Below are 11,488 nucleotides of genomic sequence, written 5' to 3'. Positions count from 1 at the left end.
ATTTTAATATTAAAATTAAATTTTAATATTTTAAATCAGTGCTTTCCAAACTTTTTCCTTCATTACCCAAAACCGGTGATCCGGTTTTGTTCTTTTTACCCAACGTAGGTAAATTTAAGTCAATTTAAACATCTCTGTTGTGATTGGGTAATGGGTTCATGTGTCGTCACCCAAACGAAAACCACTTTTACCCAGTTTGGGGCAATTTACCCAGGTTTGGGAAGCCCTGTTTTAAATATAATTCGAACTAATTATTTTTTGTTGTGAAACCCTGCACAATTTGAAATGTTTTGGGATTTATTTTGTTTTCACAAAATCACACAAAATGTAATACTTTACATTATACATCACCCAGATATGTTTTTAAAAGACAGCAGGTATATTAGAAAACCTTTACATTTACGTATGAGAAGCTGTACTGCATAAGATGAATTTTACATGTAGCTATGTTTAAAGCAAGCATTTTCTAAGTTACTGTACATGTCTAAAGCTGTGTAGGTTGTTTAAATAATAGTAAATGTGGCTAAGTTGCAAAACAAAAATCATATATATATATATATATATATATATATATATATATATCCATTTATAATAGACACTATAGTCATCTTATTCTTTGATACTTACAAAGAGAGCTTTTTAATGTTTTTTGTGCAAAACATGCAAGGCGATCAGTGTATAAAACAACTTATTTGGAATGTGTACTTTTTCTTTCTTTCAGTCCATTAGCATCTGGCAAAAGTGAAACGTTAAACTTCCATTCCCAACACTGTATTTTGCTTTCTGTGTTTTAATATTGCATTCCAGATGCGACAGACAAGTCCACCACTGTATGAGAAAACAAAACATCATCTTAGGTTCGGTCTACTGGAAAGCAGTACTTCTAGAATTGTGCAATACTGTTCTTACCGGAGTCTAAGCAGTTGCAAGTCATCTTTTGTGATACTGTTTAGAACATCGCTGAGTGTATAGTCCTCTTGAACAAACTGAAAGAAATAATTTGTGTTTAGAGAGTAATAACTGATAGCATGTAAGATCTTGGCTATTTAATCTTACCCTATCAATTGCATCTGAATCAGCTCTTTGTTGTTTTAACCACTTGATAAGTTCTTCATCAGCATTGTGCTGAAAAGCAGATGATGACGGTTGAATTTCTGCAACAATTCAAAGTATGTTAACGAAACATATTATTCAAGTGTTTGCTTATAGAATAGACCTTAGATACTAATATGTATTACTTCATATAGCCTGTTGACTCCACCTAAATGAATGCAGAAAGTTTCATTTGCCCACTTACCAGTAGTTTTTAACTGGAGTTGAAGGAGATGCAAATCTTGAATTTTTTGCTGCAATATTTGCTGAAGGAGTTTCTGATATTCCCTTTCCCTCTGTACTAGGTTTTCCAGTAACCTATTATATGAAAAATTAGTCAATATTGTATCTGATGTACAAAACAATCCCATTTAAATACTTATGTATTTATTTACATGGAAACCCTAGTTTAAAATATAAGTATATGTTGTTATATGATCTCGTTCTTTTTTCCATACAAACGCACATGATTTTTCCCCATACACATAAGTGTTACATAACAATCAAATTAACTGTACATTCAGTGTAAAGACATGCTTTCAGGCCATCAGCTACATTGGACAGAACTTTCTTATAACGTGCAAAGGAATCTGTGGCATGAAATCAATACGCTGTTCATATACTGGTATTTAAAAATAGATTTGTATATGAAAGCTACAGGCATAGGATTCTCCTAATTTGTCCAATCTTAAATCTACAATTAAAAAAAAGTATTGCACTATATGTCCTATGCAAACAGTTTGATTTTCTGGAGCAGAAAACATTTTTTTCTTTTGAGGGCTGCATTTCTTCTGGGTTCTGTCAAACTATACACTACAGATGGTGACCCAGAGGTAAGAATGACGGTGGGCCTCTTTGTTACCTTCCTGTCCATTGGACTGCCAGCACAGGAACTGATTGACCTTGCAAGATAAATACAAATCTGCAGATTTTATGGCCTTTAATTAGTTGAGCTTCTCTTGCTGAAGAGTAGTTTATATGATCTGTAGATGATCATAAAAACGACTAAAAGATACGTGTGAACACGTTTTTAATGCAAACATATTGTCCAGAGCTGTTTACCTGTTTGTTTGCTGTTTTAATTTATTTAACCGCAAACTAAGTTTCTGTTCAGCATCCAGGGACGTGGAAGAAGTGAGCGTGCACCCTCCAGCAGTAACTGATTCCTCTTGTCTTCCTTGTTCAGCTTGCTGGTAATCATCCTCAACTTCATCTGCATCTTTGTCTACTCCTTCAGTTTCTGATGCTGGTTCAAAATGAGCTCGAAGCTCTGTGTAAAGCAGAAGAATCATAATGATTTTTTACTTCTCCTTTTCTTAAAATAGGAACCTGTAAGATTAAAAACTCCATTTCGAAATGACAGTCATTTTCAAATATTTTGCTTCATATTTAGCATTCCCAGATTAATATGCCCAGTGATTCCAATCCCTAATAACTTGGTCCCCTGGCCTTTCATAATCGTCACCTTTAGAAGAGAATATACATCTCAGGGTTGAACTGTGAAATTCTTGGTGCTCTCTGAGCTTGGTTGGTTGCCTGCATATGTTTCATTACCCAACTAGGTAACATTGTCAATTTGAGTTGAGTGTGGGGATTGCTGTGTGTTTATATACAATAGCTTGCCCTGCCAGTTTTGGTGGGGTTGTGGTTTTCTCCTTGGTAGTTCCTTGATTATGGCATTGTTTTCTGCTTGATTGTTTATCTAGTGTTAATTCTTGCTTATCTGTGTGTTGGCTGCTGGAGAGGATGTGTTCTGGTCTTTTTGTTTCCTTCCTAGGTTTTTTATTGTCTCTTTTGAATGGTATGTAAATTTGGTTTAACTCTGTGTCTATTGATGGCTGATTTGTCTGAATGCTGAGCTTTTAGGAATTTCCTAGCATTTTTCAATTTGGCTTGATGTAAAATGTAATAGTTTCCCAATTGAAGCTGTGGTTGAGTCTGTCCACATGTTGTATGTCACCTTCCTAGAGAGTTGCCCCAATATACCAATATTCCTACAAAAATCCAGGGCCCCAAACTGAAAGTAAGGTTTGATCTAAACAGAACACACAGCAGAATGATTATTTGTTACAATTTGGACACTGCAATTCTGTTTTTAGCTAATGGAGACTAATTTAGTTTGTGGTTTCCAAGACAAGACAATTACTTGTGTGTGTGTGTGTGTGTGTTATTAACAAATCTGATGATGATCTATTTCTATAACCAGGATTTTTATACAGATCTTATAATACAGGAAAGAACCTAATACCACTGCACTTTGCCACTAGGTCAGTCCTGATGAACACTCTAGGTGCGGTCCATCAACCTGCTATAAATTTAACAGCATGATGTAGCCCACAATTTTATCAACTTGCCAATAATACTGAAGGCTAAGATTTTTTAAAACCAAGTACTGTTACTTAGATACCACTTTCAGTTATTGATCTATAGGGTTTCAGATATAAATTGATATAGCAAATAGTATCCCAAAAATATGTTGTGGTGATGGGAACCTTCAGTTTTTATATTAATTTCACAAAGGATGCTAGCGGTTCTCTTAAGCTACATTGGGTGTGTCTCATTCCATAGTGTGTCATACCAACAGGGCTACGTGCAGCATATTGAACCATGGAATTTCACTTACCAGGAATAAGAATAGTGATAGCTGCCTGAACTGCACGCCGTATTATATTATCCATTGCAAACATCCAGTGAGGTCTGATTAAATGATTCCTTAACACTTTATTCACCTATTAGAAGAGAACCAAATAAACTGTGTACTTACCAATTTCCAATCTACTAATCAAGTAACTGCAGCATTACAATGAAGAAACTTGGATTAGTAGCTGCTTTTAGCAATTGAGGTTATATTGGAATGAGACACTTTTTCAAGATTCAATAAATATTGAATACTTCAATCTTTACATTTCTTGGGAAAAGGCAGCTGTTTCTATTTGAGCTAAATATTTAGAGAGCATCACTGGTGATCACCTACCATCAGCCTTCCTTAATCTGGTGCTAGTTAAATTGTAGTTTTGGGACTACAATTCAGAATTTTCAGTCAACATGATCATTTGAAGAACTCCATCTTAAGGAAAGCCTACTTTTCATGGTAAAAACTGGACAGAACGACTGTTTACTATCTGAAGAAATTTATAATTTATAATCACTAGGTTTTTAAAGAAAATTCAAAGTATGCAAACAGTGTTCAGAAAAGATAGTTGCACTCTCATTTCGGTGTCTTATTTTTATTATCTGCAACTATATCACCATCCAGGCAAAGAAAAAGGCTACAGATGAAATAATTTATCTACACTGGCCGTGCAAATTAATTGGGATATTTGCTTGCTTAAAAGTTCTATGTGCAACATATTTTACAAAGTATCTCCATACAGTAGAAAGTGGAACTCATTTCAGCAATTTTACCACTGTAAATAAAAATGTTCTGGGAGATTTTCTATATACATGCCTTTAATCATCATCTGCAATGAAGCGTTTATATCTAATGAGTATCAGGTAGGCCACTGCTGCCAATTCTTGTCTTCTGCCCTTATTCAGAATATTGTAATTTTAGTGTTGTTTTCTTGAATGATAAGTCATGAAAAATGCATTTATTTGCTCTTGCTGGTGAATGTATTCTAGCTGTGCTAAAGTGCTTAAGAATACATGAACATTTGCAATAGCAGAACTTTTTGCCCATCCCCATATTCCAAATATTAGAACATACTGCATCTTGAAATCCAAACAATACTAGGTGAATCTGATTGATTGAAGTACTGTCAAAATCAAGATCCATTTTCAGCTTCGATATCGTTGATGCCATAATTCTGTGTTCAGGAGAGCGTATAAAATCTCTTAAAATCCCAATTATCTGCTTAATGTGAGCAACTGAAAGATGCAATTCTTCAGAACTCTGAAAAATATGAACATGCAAAATAAAATTTTAAACAACCAGCAAGTGATAAGTTCAACAAATGTTACAACTATGGTAAATAGGTAACCACAAACCCATAGTTATCCTAAATCACATTACTGAGCCAATAAATTAATTGAAAAGAGGCTTAGTAATAAGTTTGTCAAATTGAATATTGATATAACTGAAAGCCAGCAGTTTTGTTTTCATTTTCTATAAATATATTTATCAGTATGTTTATATCACCTGATAATTCAAGCAGTAGCTAAATTATATCAGATAGTGATTTATATCAACCAAACTGTTGTGTGCTGGGGAAAAAAATTGAAGCATGGTTTGAAATACTAAGCAACAGTATTGGATTATCACTGCTTTATGTATAGTAGACCTGGGAAATTCCGTATACATTCTTTGTCAATAAGTGACAGCATCCTTATGTAAAGGTAAAAAATATGTATATACCAGACTATCCAAAGCAACCTGTGCTGTATCTGACCAATACATAGAAACATTTCAGAAACATCAACTTTGCCCAGCAGGGCTGGATTATGACAGGGTAAAGCCCTGAGCCATGGAATCTGCAGAGGCTCTGTTTGGTCAGCGCTAAAAGAAGATAAGACCATTAACGCTGAGATTGGCAAGAATGACTCCAAGATGCATAACAAACCTGTGATAAAGAAGGGGCCTCTTTGAACAGAAGGAGCAGGTGCATGCCAAAGCAATACATGCAAAAAAGCTTAAGTTTCAGAAAATTTCATACATGAAATTATAATAAAACTGTAACAAATGAAAAAAAAGTCTGAAATACTAGGAGGCCCTTCAACTGCAAGGCCCTAGCTGTTGCTTGCTTACCTTATGCCTAAATCTGGCTTTATTGCCAAGTTAGCAGAGTTCTATAACAAGGCTAATACTGAGTGAGCAAAGAAAATAATGGGATCCATTGTTCTGGTTGCTAACTGAAGACCATAAGTAAAATGTGAACCCAGTTTAATTCATAACAGCCTATTTTTCCAGAGGTCTATGACACATTGCTGCAGATTCTTACTTTGTGAAGAAATTGTTCAGAATTCTTTGGAAACGGATCTAGTGATTATCAATACTAGTTGTAAAATGACTCTATTACCAGCCTTTAAGTTTGGGGTACAGCTATGGGAATATGCACTACCTTGTATCTATTCATAGTAAATAAAACTTTGAATTACTAAGTAGAATGGTGCATTTTTACTGACCTAAATGGATATTGCTGACAGCCTCCATTCACAAACATAGATAAATAGGAGCACTGGTCCTCAGTGTTGGTTCTCAACACTTCTGATTTTATTTTGTTTACAATATAATATTTCATGTGATACCAATCTACAAAACACCTTGTAGCAAACCACCAAACCGTTAGCATAAATTGTTTTCAACTTTCCAATCTGGAAAATCCAACTGCCATTTTTCAGTTCACAGTGAGAGCTGCAGAGGGCAACTTTCCATCATGAATTGCAGTAATACTTATTTAGATCCATTTAATTTTCTTGGGTGCAGGATAAGGGGATCACGATGCCATTTCAGATATGACCTTTATACTAGTCCTTAAACCCAAATTGAATGAATAAAATAAAAAAAAATGTGTTGCACAGGTAATAGCAACAGAAAATGTACGCTAAGACACTTTTAGTACCGTAAGGATTCAACTAATTATTAAGTATAAGCATGTTTCTTCTGCTTCAAAACAGTGTAGAAAGGAGTAATTAGGAATGAAGAGCAATAGGTGCAAATATGCTTAACCTTTCACATACTGCTGTTTTTGCTCTTCAACTGCTCAATACAGCTTCTTGTGTTTGGGCTCCTGAGATCAGAAAAGAAATGGAAGAATAAAGTTGTTCTCTCTGTATCATATCACTTTTTCTGGCTGTCTCTGTGAAGATTTCCATTCTGATCCTTTTGATAGCAAGCCATATTACTGGAATTATTTCTCTACATCACAGCAAAGTTTAATCGTTAATAAATCTGTCTTTCCATGTTTCCAATCCAAAAGATTAAAAAAATAATCATTTTTTTTAATGATGTATTGATGGAGAAAGGGGAAAAATACTTGTCATTCACAGTCTCCGACCAGCAATCACACAACAGTTCATTACTGAACAAAACATAAGGGGGTTCTGTGTTCTTCTATAATCTTTGTAATTTTTGAATTAGACGCTGATTTCCTCCCGCTTCTTCATTATCCTTAGCAGAAAACTATATGCAAACAGGTTACTACAGTTGTTTTTATAAACATTTATCTACTGCTTGAAAGGTGGTATTCTTCATAAAACTATATAATGAAACAAAAAGGTATTATTTCCTAATTTCATTTAACCTCTGATATAACAATTTGAAGTATTTCATACTATTTTCATATAATTCATTTGTATCATGTTTGTACCCCTTCTCAGTGAATACATGTGCAGTCTCTCTCTCTATAATTGCCTAGAGTCACTTATACAGTGAGATGGGTAGCGTTTGATTTACACACACACACACACCCCTTTGTTTTTAGGTCTGAAAATAGGCTGCTGCTACTGTCAACTATGTTCCACATAAGAATGTAGAAAGTGAAGGTGAAACACACTTTCTCTTTCGGTGCCCACTGATAATGTTGTTTATTCTTAGTGTTTTTCCTATGTGATTGGAAAGTAAAACGAGTATAAGGCAATTTTATGTGTGTGAGTAATGAACATGAAGATAAACAGACTGATCCTATAAGCCAGAGAAGGCCCTAGCATGAAATCTAGTTGAAACATTTTTTTATATCTCATCCTGTGGTAGCTATCTCCTGATTTAGAAGGGAGGGAGGGAGGGAGGGAGGGAGGGAGGGAGGGAGGGAGGGAGGAAGGAAGGAAGGAAGGAAGGAAGGAAGGAAGGAAGGAAGGAAGGAAGGAAGGAAGGAAGGAAGGAAGGAAGGAAGGAAGGAAGGAAGATACACCCAAATATCTGGGAGAATCATTGCCAAAAATCAGAAGAAAAAAATGTATCACTTATATTGACCTTCATATTGTCAACAAATCCTACCCTCTAAGTACTGGTATTTAAAATTCTCATATAAAGCTATTACTTCACTTTTAGCTATTTACAAACTAGTAAGATGTTATTACCTGTGCTACACATTCTTGTAGATTAGAAGCTACTTGATTCTGCTCCTCCTTAAGTATTTTATATAGAATTGCACGACGTTCACTGTCCTTTCGTAGTAAGAAAAGGCCAGCATCTTTTTCCTCAAGGGAAGGGGGAGAACTTCGCTCATCTGGAACTGAGCTGTCATCAGGAACACTATGTGAGAAATGACAACATTCACAAGAAGATATAAATGACCACGTAATATTATGAATAAAACATGTCCTAACAGTTGAGTAGCTTATTTTATTGATTCACTTCTGAAAAATACACAACAAGAGATAAGTAACAAAATGAGACCGGTGATAACCCTCTGAGATGATTGTCAGGGTATTTTCCAGCACACCAGCAAACTCCCAACTGGCATAAAGATCAGGCCCCAAACTTCCTGATGGCAACTGAAATCAAACAAAACTTTGCCACCTTCGTGGAGATTCAGGCTGAAAAGTCAGCAAGTAAAAAAATATGTAATTCTAGATTCAGACCAGCCTGTACAAGGGAAATAGAAGCTCTGAGCACTAGTGCTGTGAAGGGGACAATAAAGTAAGAGATGCACAACTGATTCAATTGCGGCATCTGAGCTGCTACACATCAACATCAAAGGTAAGGAATTAAATCTTGTTCATGTGCACGCTTTTCTATGTGTAGCATGTTTGAATCACTTCAAACGAATGGATTAGATTACCACCATACTACTGCTTTACCATCCAAGGTTTATACTGTAGGGCTGACACAAAACTGACTTCGAAAATACCTACCACAACCAGGCAATTAATTAACAGTAAATTTTACCTTGGAGAGTTAGTTTGGTGTAGTGGTTTTAAGGCATCAGGCTAGAACCCGGGAGACCGTGAGTTCTAGTCCCACCTTAAGCACAAAGCCAGCTGGGTGACCTTGGGCCAGTCACTCTCTCTCAGCCCTAGGAAGGAGGTAATGGCAAACCACTTCTGAAAAACCTTGCCAAGTAAACTGCAGGGATTTGTCTAGGAAGTCTCTGAGAATTTAACACAATTGAATGGATTTAAAAAAAAAATCTACCTTAACAAATGGGAAATGGGACTGTTTGATTGAACTTCAGAAAGAGAACGTTTTGCCTTTTCAAAGAACATATCAGACTGCACATCGGAGTCTGGTGAGACAGAGCCATGCTCACTACTGCTACTGCCAGCCTGCTCTCCTTGGACTGGCAGAGGCAGAGATGTGCTACGATTATAATCTGGAAAGGAGGAAAGGAATAAATAAAACCATTATTCATTTCTTAAGCAATGGAACAACTGGGTTATAATAAATTTTAATTAAAATAGCTATTAAATATAATCAGACAGGTCACTGGAAAAGCAAAGCAGAAAAGTAAAACCCAAACCGATTAATGTGAAACTTCTCTACATCAGCAGAGGATGCCATGCTAGGACAGTTAACTTAGAAAGTGATCTAACCAGAAATAATGCCTGACTCCTAGACACATAAAATATTCTTGATAAAGGAAGCTGCTAGTGATAAGAGCATCACAATGCCTTTGTTGTGGTAACTTTGTTTTTACACTGTTGCAATTCTGAGATTTGTGTAAGGTTTCTTCCTTGGTTAAGTCAAATCAGTGCCTGCTCAGAAATTGTTTTAGAATTATGTCCACACCCAATTTTGGAATATAACCGTCACAACTTGTTTCACTTTGGAATATAGAGCCACATGTTTAAGGAAACAACTGCTCTAAGATTTATCCAGGAAATGCTATTCATCATGGAAAGTTTGCTCATAATTTTCTTCTTTATTTAATAAATCACAGGACTCTTGTTTCATACAGATCATTTTTTGGTGGTGGTGGGGATTTAATACCATATCATTAATTGCACAATATAAGCAGAGGAAGCTATTTTATAGTGATCTATCCAGCCCAGATATTAATTGGCAATGGCCCTCCAGAGGTCAGACAGGGTTTTTTCCCAGCCTTCTTTGGAGATACCAGGGACTGAATACAGATCATTTGCAAAGAAAACATATTTTCCATCTCTGAATTACAATTCTTTCCACATCTGGAAATCAATAAAGAAGTTTTATCTAATTATTCTTAAATAATTCTTAGCTGTGCTGTAGACATACTGGCTTTTTTTTTTTTTTTTACCTGAAGGCTTAAATGCAATTCTGTTTTTCTTGCCTTTGTTCACTTGTTTTAAGAATGGATCTTTAAGTAAATCAGATGCTGTAACACGCTTATTTGGATCAGGTTCAAAGCAGAGCAAGATGAAAGATCTAGCTTCAACAGAAAGTGATTCAGGGATTTCAGGGTGAATTTTGAACATCCCAACCTGTAAGTAATAAAGATGGTCTATGTTACTTGACTATGAAAAATTAATCTAAAGTTGGATTGTTTTATTGTGTGCAATAAAGTAGTATGTTACCACATAATTAAAGGCCATATCAATTACTTTCTCTTAGAAGTAGCGGTGACACTCTAATCACTTTCATTGCCATTTACAATTAATCATAGTCATTAATGGACTTAATTAGATATAACAATAAATTATCCTTATAATTTGGTGAATAACTCTCAAGATCTCCAATCTACCTCACCACTACCCTGCCACCTTCTCCCTCTTTGGTCCTACAAAAAAAAGAAGAAAGTGAGAAGGAGAATCTTTTCAATTAATTGAAGCTTATGCTAACTGTAATACAAACTATGATTAATCGCAAATAATATGATTAAACTAACATTTTTGAAGCTGGTTTATTGAATACCTATTTCAGAGTTTGTACTGGTTCAGTCCCAGCACTAAAAGCTGGGTGTCCAAGCCTGAGGCTTCACAAAGCATATTCATATTGGGTGTTACATTTGAAGAACAGCCAAGCTCTGAGTAAATCTAGGTCATACGTTCATGGCTAGGGAGAAGGTTCCAGCAAAGACATCAGGTTCATCACCCCCACACTTGAAAATGACACTATTTTTGCTCCAGATGCAATATTTGCTTCTAACTTTTTAAAGTTCTATATTGTATTCTAACTTTAACTTTTATGCAATGCAATACTGTATTTTATAGTGACCCATTAGAGTATTTAGAACATTAAAAAACTATAATTGGTCACAATCAAATACGAAACTGTTAAGAATTTTAAAGCACTCTGAGACAAGATGACTATAACTTTTTAATTGCAATGAAACATCTCACAGAGACTTTTAAAGATCTTGACCTTATTTGACCAGATCTGCCCACCCTGATTACTGTTTTCAAGTCTTCTGTACAAATTGTACACAAATATCTTGAAACCTAATTGAAGAGAACAGAACTGAACCTGGCCAGGGGGCACATCAGCAGCTAAATGGGTAAGTGCAAACAGCCTGTTACGGTAATCAAGATTTAACTTCTCTTG

The 11,488-nt window shown here is 35.4% G+C and overlaps 1 protein-coding gene across 4 annotated transcripts in view; it reads right to left on the bottom strand.

The window, feature by feature from the left end:
* Positions 1–532: 532 nt before the first annotated feature.
* The window catches only part of MAP3K15 (mitogen-activated protein kinase kinase kinase 15), a 73,759-nt gene continuing 62,803 nt past the window's right edge, over positions 533–11,488 (bottom strand). For 3 of the 4 annotated variants that reach the window (XM_088144861.1, XM_088144863.1, XM_088144864.1), the window contains 10 exons: positions 10,245–10,428; positions 9,164–9,341; positions 8,107–8,281; positions 4,799–4,984; positions 3,716–3,821; positions 2,155–2,362; positions 1,298–1,410; positions 1,057–1,154; positions 910–986; positions 533–828 (listed from right to left, as the gene is read on the bottom strand). In XM_088144861.1, the coding sequence (XP_088000987.1) occupies positions 750–828; positions 910–986; positions 1,057–1,154; positions 1,298–1,410; positions 2,155–2,362; positions 3,716–3,821; positions 4,799–4,984; positions 8,107–8,281; positions 9,164–9,341; positions 10,245–10,428 (1,404 nt within the window). In that variant the 3' untranslated portion in view covers positions 533–749. Of the gene's footprint in view, positions 987–1,056; positions 1,155–1,297; positions 1,411–2,154; positions 2,363–3,715; positions 3,822–4,798; positions 4,985–8,106; positions 8,282–9,163; positions 9,342–10,244; positions 10,429–11,488 lie in introns of all 4 variants that reach the window. The other variant, XM_088144862.1, reaches the window with a different exon arrangement.

This window comes from Python bivittatus, unplaced genomic scaffold, assembly GCF_059951505.1.
Source record: "Python bivittatus isolate LINGU-HERP-01145 unplaced genomic scaffold, Pbiv_v1 ctg000350_np1212, whole genome shotgun sequence".
Lineage (NCBI taxonomy): Eukaryota > Metazoa > Chordata > Lepidosauria > Squamata > Pythonidae > Python > Python bivittatus.
This window is presented reverse-complemented; position numbering and strand designations above follow the sequence as displayed.